Below are 18,787 nucleotides of genomic sequence, written 5' to 3' on the forward strand. Positions count from 1 at the left end.
CGCCGTCTTGCATCGGGCCACCGCCGCCCGGCCATGCGCCGCCTTGCAGTCGGCCACCGCCCTTCGCGCTTGCCGCCGCCAGGGACAGCCCTCTGCGCTGGCCTCCACCGCCGCCGCCCGGCCGTCTCCCCTCCTGGATCCGGTGGAGGGGTGACCGCCGTCGCCTCCTGCCGTATGCCATGAGCCGCGGCCCGCCAGAGGGGAGCCAGAGGGGAGGGAGAGAGAATGAGGAGGAGGAGAGGAGTGAGAGGAGAGGAGGAGAAGGAGGAGGAGATGGGGAAGGAGGAGAAGAGATAAAAGGAATGAGGGGTGAGAAGGAGGAGAAGAGAGAAGAGATAAGGTTGGGGGCAGGAAGGATGAGGCGGGACGCGTGCACGGGCAGTTTCGCTGATTTTTTGTCCCGGTTGTTTAATAATAAATCTTTAGTCTCGGTTGGTAACACCAACCAGGACTAAGGATAGTGGAGGGGTCTGACATAGCCTGCCTTCTTTTAAACCGAGACTAAAGATCATTTTTAGTCCCGGTTGGTAACAAAAAGTGCCGTCACGTCTTTTAACCGGGACTAAAGATATTCTTTAGTCCCGGTTCCTATTCAAACCGGGATTATTGTGGATTTTGGGCAACCGATCAAAGATGGTTTCGTTAGAGCAAGTTCAATAGTATAGCCCACTACTAGCTCCAATTCACCTATATTCAATCTAATAGCCAATTCATACAATAGTTGCTTACTATACTATTAATATATGGTCCCACCTGTCATACACACTGCATGTTGGAGTCCGTGCTACAGCTGGCTACAGATCTGTAGCCCGCTGCTCCTCTCTTATATTTTATCTCATTAAAATATATTTATAGCTGGCTAATAGCCTGCTATTGTACATTAGTAGGCTATTAGCTAGCTGTAAACATATTTTAATAACATAAAAGATAAGAGAGAATAGCAGAAGGCTACAGATCTGTAGCCAGTTGCAGCGTTGACTCTAAAACACAATATGTGTATGATAGGTGGGACCATATATTAGTACTATAGTAAGTAACTATTGTATGAATTGGCTATTGGATTGGTTATAGATGAATTAAAGCTAGTAGTGGACTATACTATTAAACTTGCTCTTAGGAAGTTTGTTCATGGTAAACGAGAAAGTAGCTCCCAGTCCAACCTTAAATAACGCAACCCAAGAGAATATACCAAACTTCTACTCTAGAATATGTCCTGATAATTACAAACACATGTTTAGAAGAACCCCTATTTATGAATGTTCGGCCGAAATCGTAAACCAATGAATTGCCCTTACAATTTAGGGAGAGTTGCGATTCATGTGGTAAGCCCTGTTATCATGGCAAAACCAGCAAAATTGGATAAAATTCATCGAAACATTAATTTTTTTTTAGAATTTCTTTGAACATGGTCGAGTTATTGCGGAAAAGCTAGCTGGCGCGCGTTTCCGAAGTTAACCTAACTAACTCTGTTAGTTAAGGATAATGACAGTAATTAAGAAAATATTTTTCTTTTTTGGGATATTTTTTTATAACAGATTGAAAAGAAATCTATATATGAAAGAAACTTTCATTTCAAATATAAAACTTTCTATCAAAAAACTAAAAGCCATACATAAAATTTAAAACTTTCAACTCAAAATTTAAAACTCTAAACTCATTTTATTAAAATTTTCAACTCAAAATTTGAACTTTCAAGTTAAATTTTAAAACTTTCGACTCAAGATTTAATATTCGAAGTCAAATTTTGAGAATTTTCAACTCAAACTTTGAAAATTTTTAACTTGAAATTTAAATTTGTAAGACAAAATTTAAAAACTTTCAACTCAGATTTGAAAACTTTCAATCAGATTTGAAAAACTTTCGAATCGAGATTTGAAAACATGTGTGCTGAAGAATTAAAAAAAATCTGAAAAAAAGGTGGAAAAAACCGAAAAAGAGAGAGAAAGAAACAGCATGGAGGGGTGCCAGCTGGATATACATGTGTAATCCCCGAGTTACTAGACCCGAAACCCTGAAAAATCAAATCACGCAGTGATTCGCTGACGATGCACAGTACGCTCAGTTGTACCTTTTATAGCAGAAGATCCTGCATGCGCTGCATCTGCATGTGCTGATCGATCGATCGATCATTGCGAACTATGTTCTCCATTGGCCCCCACACACGCCCAGATCATTCCAGGACCTGTCCCTGCTCAAGATTCGGCACCAACCTCACTGCACACCTTAATTATCGTGTTAATTAAATTGCTCGTTTTAATTAATCCCATTTAAGAATTAGAAGGAAGGATCAGAGCACGCGTAGTCTAGTCTATATAAGGGCCATCAGTGCGTGCTGTATTGCTATCTGAACTCATCATTCTTCTCCTTCTCCTTCTTCTTCTTCCTCCTCTCATTATTCGCTGTGCCAGCTATGGTTAATTGCCAAAGATGAAATTAAGCAGCTAGCCGGGAATCGCCGGCGGCCTGACATTGGGATCGGAGGCCATGGTGCAGCCAAGGATGACTTGCCGATCGATCGATCTATCTATGAAGCTAAGCTAGCTGGCCATGGATCCATCCATCAATTGGCAAGTTGTTCTTGGCTACATCTTGGCCCCTGCTCCTCATGTAAGGCCGGCCTGTGGCGACGACGATCGAAGGCGAGCGCTTCAGCTTTGTTAATTAGCTCTTGTTCTTGGCCAAATCCAACGCAATTTTGCAAGCCTAATCGCAGTGTAAGTTAATTTGATGATCAGTTAGCTTAATTAGTTATAATTTGCTGCCATTCATGCGTATTTCAGATCGAGCGTACTGTATCATGTTAATTAGTAATCATGTTCTTCTATAATTTAACTTCAATTTGATAAGTACTACCTCCTCTATAAAAAAGTCTAATCTATTCTAGAAATGAATCTGGATGTATGTGCGTTCATATTTACCTTTAGCATTGGACTTCTAGAGACAGAGGGAACAGTATATGCAGCGATTAGTTAGCGTATAGATGAACATTGACGAACCAATCAATTAACCATCTGTAGCTAGTCGTAGTACATCTCTGCTTGGCTGGCTTGGCTTTGTCTTTTGTAGTATTAATTTGGAGATATGTATCTCTAGTCTGCCGGCTCAGGGCCTTCCAAATTCAATTCAGGTCAATTCAAAGATAAGATACGCGCGATGCTACGTGTGACGTACGTTGTGTTTGTGTCTCTCTCGTCGATCTTATCTGAACAATCGATCGATCTGTGCGCGGCGATCGAGCACGTATACGTCCAGTCCTTGATGATGAGATTACAGTAGTAGCTCCTAGAACCATTTGCTTCTCTCTGAAACGGACAGCTGATCACTTATCCTGTGTATGTATTCAGTATACACGTTGATCATGAAATTAATTTGCAAGTTGCAGGTTGCAAATTGCACTATGCCGCGGTTTGCGCGCACTGCCTGGATCATAGGCCATCGAGATTGTGATACAAAATCATGCTCAGCCACAGTGGCGGATGCAGAAAATTTTTGCATAAAGGGTACAAACTTAAATACTGGTAGGATATTAATGGAATGTGATCTTAATTAATTAAGATTTTTTCTACAATAAATAAGATTTGTGCCTAGATATTCCTTCTTTTATGTCCATCTTCCTTTTTACCCAAATAAATTTAATATATACACTGTGATATGATGGGTGTTTTGCAAAACTATTTGGGTGTTTTGCAAAAAGCCGAAAATCCTATGGTGTGTCCGTCGCTGGCTCGAGGCTAGAAAACCGTTTTTAGATGTATGCATGCATTGGAAGAGATTCTTGAAATGTTCATATATGTTAATATGAAATCCGGAGTACAATCCTTTTTGTAACAAAATGATAATGAAAATTTCCATTTTTTTTTTTCTGAAATTAAAGTTGCATTGAAACACGCTTATAAGCAATATTGGTGGACAATGTAATTTAAACTCTACTCTTTTTTTTTAAAAAAAATTTGTAACATAAATCTAAACATAACCTATGTCCAAATTTATAAAAGGAGTTGGTTTTTTTTAAGGGATAGGGAGGCATGATAAGAGACACGCACACATAACACAACTTATTGTGGTGAAACTAGTATACTTGGGTTTAAATTAATGCTTGTTTTTATGACTAATTATTCTTTCAGTATGACATATCCGTTGACAATGGGTTGTGACTTTATCAGTGTCAAGATATATCAACCCAGTTTGTACTGTCTCTTAAAAAAAAAAAGCTCTTTTGATCAACTGGGCCGTTTCCAGCAAAGGCCGGCAACAACTCTTGCGACCTCTATCTCATCTCTTTTGATTCTTTCATTTCCTTTTTTTTCCCTTTATTTCTCTCTGCAAAACCACTACTCATGCATATTCATATCTATCTTCTCTCTTAATTTGTTCGGTCGCTTTCGTTCGCCCCCGCCGACGTCGATCGTACGGCCACCGACGGCGATGCGCACGTACGTACGATCGATCGTATATATACCGGTATACGACGGTGTACGATACGAGTGGCGTAAATTGGCGCCGTACACTTCAGCGATATCCATGAGCAGCAGCCTCCTGAACCCTATGGAACAAACGGTGCGCTGCATTGGCTCTTCGGCATTGGAGTCTTTGGGCATTGGCACACCGATTCATCGAGCAGCCAAGCCCATAGCATTTTTCGGATATTGCAATTTCCCTTTTTTTTTCCTCAAGAAATATAGTAAAACAGAGGCGCTCGCACACGCGTACACGGCACACTCATCCTCTATAAACAAGCGCGCACACACACCTATAAGAAAACTAGACATCCTCTATAAACAAGCGCGTGCACACCTATGAGAAAACTAGACAGACATATTTTAAGCACCTTCGGAAGATCACATACATCTAGCTATCGACGGATTCAATGCTTATCACTAATAATTAGCCCAAGTCTACCACTTGAACATAAGCAGGTTGGTTCCATTATAAAAAAAAACCTAGAAAATGACAATACAAAAAAAAGGTTATATTGCACAATTGTAGTTACGATCACTTCAAATAAAACATATACTCTCTCGCCCCAAAATAAATCTACTTTTATACATGAAATAAATAAAAATTGATTGATTTTAGAATGGAGGGAGCAAATTATTTCTGCTACAGGAGAGTCCACTGTAAATAAAAATAAAATTCTGGCAAATATCAAAGGTATCGGTTGAAACCATTGTTTATAATTAAATTAAAACTATTCCTTCATTTTCCATGTAAGAGAATTACTGAGTGCTACTATATTATATTAAAAAATACCCCTCCAATTTTAAAAAATACCCCTCCAATTTTAAAATGTATTACTGCGTTTAAGCATTCGTCTTATTCAAAAAATTTATATAAATATCATTTATTTTGTGATGACTTGTTTTATCATCGAATAAAATATAACCTTAACTTATACTTTTCAATATTTACATTAAACTTTTGAATAAGGCGAATAGTCAAACATTGTGAAAAAAGTCAACGGCATCATACATTTTGAAAAGGAGGCGGTGCCGTACTAAACGAATTAAATCATTTTCTGAAAAAAAAAAACTACTCCTACCTCCCAATAGGGCCTAATCTATGTACGAGCCCGTGCCGAAACAGATCTCGGCACATCAACCATTCAGCCCAACACTGTACTCACAACAGGCTTCCAGCCCAATACCGCGTTGATCTTTCTGAAGCCCATAGGCCCAAACAGCGAGAAGAAAGGGAAGCGCGTGAAACCGCGCGCCCCCACGATCGCACGAGCTCCATCGAACCCAACCGCCCACCGCCGCCGGCCACCGCGGAGCGCATGCCGCCGCCGCCGCCGCCGCCGCCATCTCTGCCCCCGGATCTCCACCGGGTGCTCTCCCTGCTCCCGCGCCTCGCCTCCCCGCGCCACCTCCTCCAGGCCCACGCCTACCTCCTCCCCCGCGGCGGCCACCGCCACGCGCGCGTCGCCTCCGCGCTCCTCCTCGCCTCCCTCCGCCTCCCGCTCCGCGACCACGCGGCCGCGCTCGTCCGCCGCGTCCACCCCTCCGTGTCCCTCAGGGCCGCCGCGCGGCTCCGCGGCCGGGGCGGGGGAGGGCTCGCCGCGCAGCTGCATTCCCTGCTCGTCCGCGCGGGCCACGCCGCCGACCCGCACGCCTCGGCCAGCCTCGTCCAGGCGTACTGCTCCTGCGGGAGCGTCGCCTCCGCGCGGAGGGTGTTCGACGAGACGGCCGCCTCCGCGGACGTCGTTTCATGGAACGTCATGATCGATGGATACGTGAAGTCCGGGGACCTGGCCCGTGCGCGCGAGCTGTTCGATGTTATGCCGGGGAGGAACGTGGTGTCGTGGACGATGGTGATCGGGGCCTACGCGCAGATGAAGCAACCGGAGGAGGCGATCGAGGTGTTTCGGAGGATGCAGGTGGAGGGGATCGAACCGGATGGGGTGGCGTTGCTGTCGGTGCTCTCGGCGTGTGGAGATCTTGGTGTGGTTGATTTGGGAGAGTGGGTGCACAGGTTTGTGCTGCGACGGGGTTTATGCCAGGAGATACCGCTGATGAATGCGATCATCGACATGTACGTCAAATGTGGGAGTGTTAAGAAAGCGTTGGAAGTGTTTGAGGGCATGGAGCAGAAGAGTATTGTCACTTGGACAACGATGATTGCTGGATTTGCATTGCACGGCCTTGGTTTGGAAGCTGTGGAGTTATTTCGCCGGATGGAGAAAGAGAATGTGTCACCAAATGATATCACTTTTCTTGCAGTCCTATCGGTATGTAGCCATGTTGGACTGACTGATTTGGGCCGCTGGTACTTCAAAACTATGGTGTCTCAGTACAAGATTAAGCCACGAGTTGAGCACTACGGGTGCATGATTGATCTACTTGGCCGTGCAGGTTGTTTGATGGAAGCTCGTGGTTTAATTCAGGATATGCCTTTCAAGGCAAATGCAGCAATATGGGGAGCTCTTCTTGCTGCTGCTCGTACTCACGGTGATACAGAGCTTGGAGAACAAGCCTTGTTGCATCTAATTGAGCTCGAACCTCACAACAGTGGGAATTATATTCTCCTATCTAATATATACGCAGAACAGGAGAGGTGGGATGCTGTGAGAGAACTTCGAATATCAATGAGAGATAGAGGATTAAGAAATGTGCCAGGGGCAAGTTCTATTGATGTTGATGGCATGGTTCATGAGTTCACTTCCAGAGATGGCTCTCATCCTTCCTTGCATAAGATACGTGAAGTTCTATGTGCAATTAACAGTAACATAAAATCCGTCGGTCATATTGCGCTGCTCCCTGAAAGTTTGCATGATGTTGAAGAAGGGTGAGATGAACATCATCTAGTGTGAGCATTGTTCCATCACATGCCAAGTGTGCACAATTGAAGTTTTGTTAAGATTGATGGCATGGTTTACAAGTTCTCCTAGAGGTTAAACCCCATCCTTCCAGTCAGACTCAGACTGATACAGAAGATACCTGATGCAATGCTTCATACTGAATCATTGTTTCCAGCAAAACAAAAGTGATCACTATGCCTTAATGCCTTGATGGTAAAACAGATTCCAATGATTATGCTCATATTCTACGAAGCACTTGTTTGTATTGAAGGAGGACAACATACTTTGGTACACTCAGAAAGAAACATATTTGCCTTGTGTGATAAGTGAACATAGCTGATAATTTAGAGAATGTTTTAAAGGAGTAGTTTTTCGCCAACTCATTGCATGCACAACAGCACAAGGTTGAAACTCAAGAGTAGATTCTTGATTGACTAGTTGTTTGATGTGAGATTTAGTCTTCTTATAGGATAAAAGTTGGCCAAGCCTTTCTTCTTCAGTTAAAGGTACGGGCAACATCTAAACAGAAGTTTTTTTTTTCTTTTCTTGATATTGACCGACCGGTTGTTTCATCAGACTTCTCCTTTAGCAATGTATGTAGAATAGATAGGCCATTCCCTTTTCAACTTATCTCAAACAAATACTCTAGCATTCTGATTTAAGTTGCTGCTTTACTGAGACACTTAACTTATTTTAGGTGTGTACAGAGGCAAATAAGCTGAAATGCTTTAGAACTATAAAACAATTCTTTGTCAGAGTTAGGGCAGTGCAATACTAATTACTGTAACAAACTAACAGTTACTGTATGATTGAATGATGCCAATTTTCTTGTATGATCATTCCTTCATTCTTACTCAAATACCCCAATTTTTTTGGCTTTCTGAAAGAATTCATCAGAAATCAAAGGAGCTCTTTTAGCATCAATCAACAGTTCACCTGCAATTGTGGTACTGGCTGGACATATTTCATTGTGTGCTCGTGGTACAATATACACCGAGAGCATTACTTCCTGTAGTAGTTTCTCTTAAAATTCAATACTATATCTCAAAGTGATGAGATTCTAGGTACTTTAGAGTGTCAAACTCTGAAAGAAGCCATGCTCTAATCCAATGCTTACAGTTCCCAGTGCTAGAAGAGCACCAATCCATGCTGTTTGAAGAGCTTGAAAGAACTTTGTGAACTTCCCTGCAGTGAAGTATAAACCGGTAATATAGCTTATTGAACAAGAACTATGTGTAGATTGTAGACAGGCGGAAATCCCAAGTGGATAAATGATAGTATTTGTATGCTAGTTGTGCATTCTGTTCAAAATGATAGTACCAAAACAGAGAAATTTTGCATGACATGCTTTACTGAGATATTTAGCTAAAAATTACAGATATTCATGTCATTGTGGAAGTCAATTTAGAAACTTCAGTTTCTATGTACTGAAGTTTTTTCTCTCAAAAATTTATCTACTGAAGTTTACTTTCAATATTTATTCTATTTTCGCTCTAGGAATAAATTCTACAGAAAAATCGTTATTTGATTATTTTTTTGGAAAGATTTCCTGTAGATTTTACATTTACTACCTATATCTAACAACAATTACAGTAAATTGCAAGGTCTACCTACATTTTAAGGTTCTCTTTCATGCATAAACATGCTGTTTCACAATGTCTGCTACATGGCTGATTTGTGGAGTTTTTTTGGGTCTAATATACACCAAAGAGTAACTTTTCAGAAAGGCTGAACACCATTGCATGATGGAGTTTTCTGTCTTAGATATTGCAAAAATGTGATTATAAGTATTTGGATCATTTGTGGTTGTTTGCCAAGTACAACTAGATTTATGTGGATACAATTTATTCATGTTGTTCCATGTGCAATTCTGGTGTCATGAACTTTTCTGCATCTATATAGGCATATTCTAAAATGTTTTGTTGCTAAGCATTCTCTTACCGTGGCTTCAAATTTAGGAGCAACTTCAATAAATCCAGATGATACTGGGATGCATAGTGGCTTTTTTCCAGGAAAATTTAAATTCTCGTAGATGCTCATTCTCCGGTGTAAGACAGAACATTACCTGTTTTGTGTTTATCATCATGTGACCTGTGAGATTTTGAGTCCATGTTTGGCTTCTCTAGCGTGCAATTTTCCAGTTCTTCCTGTAGTGACCTTCTGGGTCTCCCATGGTACACAGGATGTTCGTTTTTATGTCCCTTCACTTCATTGTTGCTGCTAAATTCTTTAAATGGTGGAGTGCATAATTCTTTTGCTGTGAATTGATTATCAGTCTTGCTTTGCTTTATATCCTCGACATAGTCTGTTGAGGATTGAAGGGTTAGGCCCATTACTTCATCCTTTACCTGGCTATCTTCTTTAGTGCATGCCATAGTAGTTGGTGAAGGAATACTAGAAACATGGATTTCAGCTTCAGTTACTCCGGGAATATCAAGCACCATTTTGCTTCGAAATGTGCTAGTCTTCTCAACGATTTGTTGGTGGAGCCAATTGTCAATGTCTACAATTCCCTTCTCTTCGATTTTAATCTGTATATCTCTAGATTCTGCAAGTGGATAATCTGTGTAGCAGGTCACTTGATCATGCGATGATTTCTCATGTTCTGAGAAAATCACCTGTTTAATCTCGTATTCTGATGCATCCTGGCTACATTCAGTTCCATCTCGTATGCTTGGTGTCCAATTCATGTCACTTGTTAAGGACATACTGCATTCGGAGCTGCATTCTGATTGCCAAGGGGCAGCATTTACTGGGACCATTACAGACTCAGCATAAACTGAGGAAGGCCGCCTCCTTGGTGGTACTGGTGGTTTTAGCCTGTTAATAATGGGAGTGCGATTATTTAAGCCTATCCTGTGCTGGCTAGAAGCAGTTGGCTTCATGAACCTTGGTAACCTGGAAGAGGCTTCTCTGCGATTCTTTGAATTCCTCACATTACTTGATACATCTGTTTTCAGTTCTTCACTGGATAGATGTGACATGTCAAAATTAGAGTAAATAGTTGGCTGAGGTCCTGTCAAATGCTCCATACTCTCCTCGAGATTCTTAATTTTTCTTCTAATATCTTCACATTCATGTTCCAAATCATTGACCTTCTGTCCTAAATCTATTAATAATGTTTCCTTCCTTGCTTTCATCTCCTGTTTGAGATCAAAACATGTTGTGTAGTCATTAGTCGACTTAATAAAAATTCACATAAAAGTTTATTTTTATGTGTGCATGAATGCAAATATCATGTTTTGTAAAAATACAAACCGAGCATTCTTTAATTTTGGCTGATCACACAGAGCTCAACTTTTTCATAAAAATGATCTTGTTTTTGAAGTTGTCCCTTTGCAAATTGAAATGTGAGAGCATTAACTGTCTTATTACCTTAATTAATGTTTGGTTTATGCTATTTTTAATGAATAAATGAATAAAATAGCCATCTGGTAGTTATTGCATATACACTCATCATAATGGTAAGAGCAAAATCTTACTGGTGGTTCTTCACTTTCCAGGCGAATACTTCTCACTCTTGTTGCAAAACCCAAGGTGCAAATTGTCTCACACAAATCACCCTCATCTGGGCTGATATGGACAAGCATCAATGTTTTGGATTCACATCCTGTCAACAATTAAACATGAATATGTCAAGGTAAGCTGTAAAAATATGTGTAAAATAATTCAACTACATATGTTGTTATCCCTTTTGAAATAGTTACTGATGAACTACTTTACCTAGAGAATCTCTCAGTACTTGTGTAAGCTTACTATTTCTGCAAATTTGGAAGGGCGACATGTTAGTGTTTTGTCATATTTTTCTGATGAAATGGCAGCCATGTACCAATTTCCATACACTTGTGCATTATGAGTTTCATTTACCTGTAAGGGACATGGGGTTTTTTAGTCTGTAGTGCGTCAATCACATCGCCTAGGGCTGACAACGACAAATTTATGGCTTTCCCTTCCTTGAGCCTTTTCCCAGTTGCTTTTGTCTTTACAAGTCTTTCACTCCCACCTAGATCAATCATCCACAATTTACTTGTTGCTTTTCTTCTCTCAGTTGCATTCAAGGAAGTCAATGAGATGCGAATCAAACTGTTGCATAAATGAACAAATAAAGTACAGAGTTTCAGGAAAGTGATTATTCCATGGTTCTCAATTTAAAAACAACCATTTTATTCACTCAAGATGTTTCTGTGAACATTTGCTCTCTAACTTTTGATTGAATCCTCTTTCAGTCAGGTGCAATCATAGTTGATATTCTAATTGTATAGATATATATAAGAAATCTTTTCTTCAATAAAATAAAAATTTACCAGTGAGATCTGCTTGAAGTAGAATTTGCCATAGTGGAAGCTGTTGATCTAAGACGGGTCCCCATTTCATACAATCTTTTCACTTCTTGAAAACTATTCACAGTAACTGCTACCAGATCTTCAATCTCAATGCCACCATCAGGGTCTGATTTAATGGAGAGGCTGGATGCACATAAACAATAAATAATAGTTTAATTCAATAAATGCAAAGTTTATAAATGTGCACGGATATATAAAAGCGAATTAAACCTGTATTATCCTAAAGTTCAGGGACAACACAAGCAATTCACAAGTTAATGATTGCAGGATCTTCTTTCCCTTTTTTTGAGATTAAAGGGCTATCTTTTAATTTAGATCCTTGAAAGGGGTAAACCTTCAATATTGGGTTCTACAAAATGATAGACCATATTCATTTCGTTTGTTGTTTGTGTCACACCTATATGCAGTATAGGGACAAAAATTATACTGCATGATTGTGGCATTTTCCCAGACTATCCATATTTACAGGAAAAAACTATTATTTTCAACATTTTCAGCTGATATGACTTATGAGATATATCCTGATGAAGTACAGGAAACCCTGTTACTTGAAGTCAATAATATGGTACACCTTTTTCTTTTTCCTCCTTTTCCTCTTTGTAATTAGGAATGGATGCTTGCATATGAACATTGTGGCATACCCTGCTTACATATGAACAGTGACCCTGACAGCCTCATAAGTCATATCAATGGCAGGCACAAGGAAATCCGAAATTGCAAAATATTGTCAAGTTAATAGTACAAGCTTTGGTAACATTAGGTGTAAAACAAGAGCACAACTAAGTCAAATAATGCATCAAACTATATTAGAATCTTGTTTGTTAGCTCATTCATGAACTATATTGGACCATATCCGGAATACATTTTTAGTGTCTTGGGATTCAACATTTTTCAAGAGACACGTAATTGACACTTGTTCGTGGTTCATTGCTGTGGCTGCATGACTGCATCATAGTCAGGAACTGGCTCCAATTTTCATTTTATTCAGAACTGACATACCTGAGATACTTTAATTTCCTTTTCTTTTTCTATCTTTATCATTATTTGTTTTGCAAAAAGTATTTTTCTCTGAACAAATTTAGAAAATTACCTTGGTACATTCTTAATCCCGTTAGTCTTGCTTCTTGGGGCTAGTAGATCTCGTATGTTCCCCATATATATCTCAAGCATACTGAAAGTGAACAGAAACCTATTGTTGCATTCTGAAGCTTGGTTGAACAGTGTTTGAATCCCACGTGGTATGACACCCAAATTTGTAGGCTTGCCTTCCTAATTCATATGGTAATGGACTGTAAGTAAAACATTTGAATTCAGTCGGTTTGGTGTGTTTATACTTTTCATTTATCCTTTTGTGCATGGAGGGGATGATGGGAATAAAAGTGATCAATAGGGAAAATCTTACCATTGTATAAGTTTTTCCACTACCTGTTTGACCGTAGGCAAATATGCAAACATTGTAGCCATCTAAAGCAGATTTTATCACTGGTTCAACTTCGGAAAATACATCACCTGGAAAAACATACCAAATAATTTGTTCACTGGTCCAACTTCGGAAAATACCATTGTAACTTGATATGCATTCAAATAATTTGTTCCACTTTTATTAAGTATTGGTATGATTCAATACCTTGTGTTGAGAATTGATCGAAAACCTTATCAAACTTGTATTGTTTTCTCTTGGTTTCAGCAACTTTCAGAAAAACATTGCTCTCATCCAGAGTGAACAGATTTCTTGAACTGTAACTTTCTTCATGATGAAAAGGCCTTATACGGCAAAACACCCTTATATTTCCTGTGGGATAAAGACATGTCAATCAACATGTAGTGGCATCTGTTGTCTTTGTTGAAGCTTACAAAACCAAAGATAAACGAATTTTCGCAGACAGAAAATTCAGGAACAAAGCTCAAACCTTTCAAATCCAAGTAGTTATTTAGTGCCTCTCTCCTCTGCAGTGTTATCTGCTTTAGTTGAGCATTCAGTGAAACCAGTTCATCTGTAGTAATAAGCAAACAAAAGTTGAGAAATTCCCAGAAGCGCTTAGAGCTTTTGAGGGCAAGATTAGAAGTGCATACCTTGAATTTTTTGAACTTTAGCCTCTGATTCTGTATTGTCATCACTGATATTTTCATCCTTCTCAACCATTACTTTCATTTGTGGCTTGGTAGGTGACAACCCATCAATGATGTGAGACACTGATTCAATCCAACTAGGCGTGAGGTGCTTGTTGAACCCCATGAGGGATGACAGTGTATCTGGGAGATTCCGCATGGTTCTTGCGGGTTGCACATCCATGTATATAGTACACCAGTTGTTGCCAAGAACCAGTGCCGCTGATCTCTATCCTACTGATCCTATTTGCTTCTCTGCTGGTGATTCCACCTGCCATTGCGGAATGAGATTATAAGGTCAGTCAGAAAAATAAAATAAAATGGTGTTTTGTTGAAGTCAGGCATGAATCAGCAGACTGGGCGATTTCAGCATGCCTATTCTGACCACATGTAGTTGACAACCAAGGCTTTTGCTACGGTTTTCTAATCAATACCTGACGAAGTGTTTTTGTGGCAGTTAGACTTGAGAAGGATATAGAAAGAACAACATGAAGACTATATCTATAAGGATAAGGTGATATTTGCAGCTCGTACCTGCACAGGCTTCACTTCCATACTCGGTCAAATGTCTACGGACTGCAAGAGCAAGGAGAATGCTGGGTGTGGGAGCTGCCTCTGGAGAACGCATACATTGCTTAAATCCTTCTTGGGGTTCCAAGGTCTCTATCACCTCTCAAGAAAAGGTCAGTTCTACTTCAAGGCCTCCAACCACTGCATTTCCTAGGTTAGATAAAACAGAAACGATCATGAAACAAGATAAAGGAAATAATCGTTGCTTGTTCTTGCAGGGTAATTGAAGTGTGAAATAAGGCTTGAGAGCATTGGAAGAGAAGAAACTTTGCGATACCTCAGAGTCCTCAGCTAGCTCTTCTTTTCACCTTCAAGGCAGTTTTTCTGCTCCATATATCCATCAGCATGTCACCATCAAGGGTGAAGAGTGCCCAACCGACACACCCAGTGAGAGAGATTCTAGATCAGAATATGCAAGTACCTCCTGTTTGTTTCATCATTTGGAATCTTGACAGTACAATCTGCCGTAGCTGCTACCTCCAAAACTGTCCTTATAACTGCAGATCAAATAGACCTTGGGACACCTAGCTATGGAATGGAGCTTGCTGTTTCAGCTGTGCCATATGTACATACCCAAGGAAGCTGACAAAGCAAAGCAGCATATGCTTCTCCGTTGCTTGGGATTCTTTGGTCAAGGGAGCTCGAGATCAGTCAGAACCACAACAGCTGTAACTCCCTCAGTGTTTTTTTTTTTGTCTGTCACAGGGACACAGAGTGAAGCAGGGTGGGAGTGGTGATGGTAATTAAGTATGGATTATTGGATGGCAGAGCTAATGATAGATTATATTCCGTGGCACATGGCGACAACGTTTAATGGGTGGATGCGGTGCTTGGCTAATGAAAACCATTCTCGTTCTGCTGTCATAAGAAAAGGCTCACCTACCATGTGCCATGCTGAGCTTTTCAGTGAAGCAACAGGTGGGACTGTAGCCTGAAAAATGCTGGATTCTAATCAATCTTGTGATTATCGCTCAAAACAAAATGCCTTGCTATTTTTTCAGTGGTTTCTTACTGACGGACACTGTTCCCCGTCAATTTTGGGCTCGTAATATTTCTTTATCTGAGCATGGTGAGGTCAGCAGGGCAAGTACTGCTTGTACATTCTGTTGTACTGATTCGTTCATGAGATGATCCCTTCAATCTTTGCAGATATCCAGGTATTTTCATGATAAATGTATGTTAAAGTCTGTATCTGTTGCCTGATCCTTTTTTATTCGGTGTGGTATTCATCTTAAGTGGACTCTTTTACTTTCGACAGTGCAACCATTTGTGCATTTAACAGTGACTTCAATGGTTGTAGGGTAGAACTGAAGTTGCTAAGGTTATCTTACAAGCTACAACATTTTTATGTGTAATTAGAAGCCTGCGGATAAAATAAAATTTATTCCAGAAATGCATTTGTTATTCACAAGACAGTCCAGTGTGGCATTCAAGCAAGGGGGTACATGATTGTATTGATAAGTGGGTCTCAACAGGTAAGTTTCACCAGTAAGGCAGTGACAAACTGTGGACTAATAAAACCAGGGACCCATTGGCCTTTTGTAGGGATATTGCCTGTCCCTATTTTAGTTAGCAAGTAATGGATCTTGCTGTACTCTTTGCTGTCCAATGAAAAGGAGAAGTGAATGTCTATTTTTTTTTGAACGGAAAAAACTATAGGCGTTCAAATCCAACAAGGAACACTGAATATTCTCTTCTTTTCGTTTGACAACAAAGGCCACTGTATTTGAAATTTATATTTACCTTATAGAAAAAGATTAGCTCTATTCGTTATAAAAATCTCAGCTGTTAAAGAGTATGCATTTGATACATTTGTATTGTTTATATATGTGAAGATTTCTCAGTGATATGCCTGATCAAATTCCCTCTTTCCAGAGCACAGAAAGATGATAAGAGGATCTCTTTATTGATCTGGGCAGATAAGATATGGAGGAGCTATTGCCTATGGGCCATAAGAATTGGATGATCATGAGTACACACTGCTCCCCCTATGTATAGCTGCAATCTCCCTGCTTGCATTTTCTCTCGCTGGCAAAGCACCTTTTGAGCTCAGGTGAGTAGAGCCTAAGAGTAACATATTTCTTCTCCTCCTTTTTTTCTTCCTTTTAAGCAAAAGGAGAAGGAGTGGAGATGTTCATTTGATGGCCATTTCAGGAGTGGAAGGTAAGTTAGAAAAATATTAGAAACAAAGTTACAGAGAGCAAAGCAAGTACTGGTAGAAGAAAAGGAAATAGTCAATGTCAATGTGGTATAGAAGCACTACACCTTTTCAATTAGAATCACAAACTGTAAAATCATTAAAGGAAGGTCAAAATGTAATACAGCAGTAGTAATAGAAATTTCCCGTTTGATTCAAGAATTAGGAGGTGTAATAGATTATCGTAGTTAGAGGAAGTACTACTCAAAAGATGAGATGGGATCAAGACATTAGTTACACTAGCCAGTGGCCACTTGACAATAATGTAATACTTCATGAATGATAAGATGGGAGTATAATGCATGATAAGAGACCCACAGGAGTATGCAAAACAGCCTAACCAACAAGTAATAACTGCTTCATGAATGTAGCACGACCCACATTTTTAGAACTTTGATGAGAATATATAGAGGCCAACAAGATGAGAACAAATAGGTTCAAACAAACAGCCAGCCACGGAAGCTGCAAGGACTGATCAATCCGCATTGAAATGTATTTACTCCCTTTATCCAGGAGTTTTGTCAGTATAGTTCTATCACTTAATATTATTGTCCGAGACCAATAAAAAATTCCTTTTTTTTCTAAAAAGAAATTTACTCCCTTTATCCCAACCGCAAAAATGGGCTAGACCCTTATGAATATATCCCAGTCCCAGCCTCTAGATTCTAGAAGGCCTAAAGAGTATATCTCTGTTTTCTCACCGACAAGGTGATTAGCGATTAGAAAGTTTCATCTATATATGCTAGCTAGCTGACAAGCTTTCATCTTTCTGTCAACCACCTTAATTAGTTAACTTCATTAATCACCAGTGTATCTGCAGGATCTATATCTCATCTTAATAGGAATATTTAAGCCAACGACGACGGGCCAAAGGTAGGTGCACGCATATATGTTGAGAGTTACAGGCACCGGCACTAGAATAAACAAACATATGCTGTTGAGAGCCTTCATGTCAGCAATAATTGATTATTGATTCATAAAGTTTAAGATTATTCTGTCTTGATCCATTAATTGATTATTGACACTTTTGGGTAAAGTTAATGACGGAATGAATTAAGCGATGCAGTTTAGGTGACGAAGATAATGAAGTTTTAGCACGTTCATTGCTCAAGAAGAAATGGTTATGCATCTGGACTGCCAGGTGAAAAATATTCATCTGGACTCTTAGCCATAAAAGGAGTAATTATGCACTTTAACCTCGTTAAATGTTGGTACTAATAGAGGAACAGGGTCGTCTAATAAAAAATGGCAGGGCAAGTTAATCTTGGACTTTTAGCTTGTCAGCTATATCAATGACTGCATATTAGTGCAAACCGCAAACATATATGAGCTAGTTAACTTGGACACATAAGCCCTCACGGGTAGGGGTGGCCAGAAAGCTCGTGGCTCGTTAGCTCGCTTGGCTCGGCTCGGCTCGTTTGAATTTTCTAACGAGCCGAGCTGGTTAGAGATAATGAGCCAGCTTGAGCTGGCTCGCGAGCCTTAATGAGCTAGGACTCCATCATAGCCCAAAAGCCCAATACAACAAAAAGGCCCAAGCCCAAGACACTGCAAACCCTAGTCCTCACTCTTCACTCAATTCCCCACTCTCCTCAGCCGCCGCCGCCACTCTGCCTCTCCCCCAGCCGCCGCCACTCCGCCTCTCTCCCAGTCGCCGCCGCCGCTCCGCCTCTCCCCTAGCCGCCGCCGCCGCTCCACCTCTCCCCCAGCCGCCGCCGCTGCCGCCGCCGGGAGATCGAATGCCCGCCGCCGGCGGTCTCTGCCTCTCCCCCGCCAGCGCCCGCCGTCTCCGGTCTCCTCCTCTCCCCCACCAGCGCCAGCCGCCGATGAGAGATCGAGCGCCCGCCGCCGCCGGTCTCCGCCTATCCCCCAACGCCCACCGCCGCCGGGAGATCAAGCGCCCGCTGCCGCCGATCTCCACCTCTCCCCCAGCGATCCAGCGCCCCTGCCGCTGGCGCCCGCCCCTAGCGCCCGACGCCACCGGCGAGCTCGAGCTCGTCTCCTCCAAGTGCCGGCGGAGCTGCGTCGAGTTCATCCCCTCCACCGTTGAGCTCCTCCCTATGGTCGGCGGCGAGCTCGAGCTCTTTTCCTCCACCGTCAAGCTCCTCCCCTCCTCCCCGTGCTCGCCGGCTATGTCTCTTGCCCCTAGCTCGCGAGCTTAACGAGCTGGCTCGAGCTTGTTGACGAGCCGAGCCGAGCTAGGTTTCTAGCTCGTTAGGATAACGAGCCGAGCCGAGCTAGCTCGACATCCACCCCTACTCACGGGTATAC

At 41.2% G+C, this 18,787-nt stretch overlaps 2 protein-coding genes and 1 non-coding gene across 4 annotated transcripts; 2 read left to right on the plus strand and 1 right to left on the minus strand.

The window, feature by feature from the left end:
• The first annotated feature begins 2,353 nt into the window (after positions 1 to 2,353).
• On the plus strand, positions 2,354 to 3,601 carry LOC112936120 (uncharacterized). Its single transcript, XR_010734520.1, has 2 exons — positions 2,354 to 2,714; positions 3,383 to 3,601. It is a non-coding gene; the product is annotated as an uncharacterized protein (transcript).
• A 2,116-nt stretch (positions 3,602 to 5,717) lies between these two features.
• LOC4326242 (pentatricopeptide repeat-containing protein At5g56310) lies at positions 5,718 to 17,523 on the plus strand. The gene is made up of 6 exons (XM_066303523.1): positions 5,718 to 7,803; positions 10,801 to 10,937; positions 13,807 to 14,046; positions 14,207 to 14,432; positions 14,538 to 16,372; positions 17,337 to 17,523. Exon 1 carries the CDS (start codon positions 5,777 to 5,779, stop codon positions 7,286 to 7,288), a length of 1,512 nt encoding a protein of 503 aa, XP_066159620.1. The 5' UTR covers positions 5,718 to 5,776; the 3' UTR covers positions 7,289 to 7,803; positions 10,801 to 10,937; positions 13,807 to 14,046; positions 14,207 to 14,432; positions 14,538 to 16,372; positions 17,337 to 17,523.
• LOC9267695 (kinesin-like protein KIN-14B) lies at positions 8,117 to 15,070 on the minus strand. 2 transcript variants are annotated; one of them, NR_188961.1, is made up of 13 exons: positions 14,597 to 15,070; positions 14,284 to 14,469; positions 13,714 to 14,020; positions 13,551 to 13,634; positions 13,268 to 13,432; positions 13,043 to 13,149; positions 12,731 to 12,929; positions 11,602 to 11,763; positions 11,165 to 11,380; positions 11,021 to 11,058; positions 10,780 to 10,907; positions 9,363 to 10,440; positions 8,117 to 8,482 (listed from the first exon to the last, which is right to left on the minus strand). NR_188961.1 is itself a non-coding variant. In NM_001424834.1 (13 exons), exons 3-13 carry the CDS (start codon positions 13,931 to 13,933, stop codon positions 8,367 to 8,369), a joined length of 2,493 nt encoding a protein of 830 aa, NP_001411763.1. In that variant the 5' UTR covers positions 13,934 to 14,020; positions 14,284 to 14,469; positions 14,597 to 15,070; the 3' UTR covers positions 8,117 to 8,366. The 2 variants fall into 2 exon arrangements, 1 of the variants encoding a protein (NP_001411763.1); NM_001424834.1 differs by having other exon boundaries at positions 12,731 to 12,909.
• Positions 17,524 to 18,787: the final 1,264 nt, after the last annotated feature.

This window comes from Oryza sativa, chromosome 1 (genome assembly GCF_034140825.1).
Source record: "Oryza sativa Japonica Group chromosome 1, ASM3414082v1".
Taxonomy (NCBI): domain Eukaryota; kingdom Viridiplantae; phylum Streptophyta; class Magnoliopsida; order Poales; family Poaceae; genus Oryza; species Oryza sativa.

What these genes read in the sequence shown, in the direction of transcription:
- LOC9267695 (NM_001424834.1), bottom strand. Translation starts at nt 13,933, where the DNA reads ATGGATGTGCAACCCGCAAGAACCATGCGGAATCTCCCAGATACACTG. An exon ending in GTGGAAAAACTTATACAATG is followed by an intron (nt 12,910 to 13,042) that starts GTAAGATTTTCC and finishes CATATGAATTAG; the next exon opens with GAAGGCAAGCCTACAAATTT. An exon ending in TGATGATAAACACAAAACAG is followed by an intron (nt 8,483 to 9,362) that starts GTAATGTTCTGT and finishes ACTTCACTGCAG; the next exon opens with GGAAGTTCACAAAGTTCTTT.
- LOC4326242 (XM_066303523.1), top strand. Translation starts at nt 5,777, where the DNA reads ATGCCGCCGCCGCCGCCGCCGCCGCCATCTCTGCCCCCGGATCTCCAC.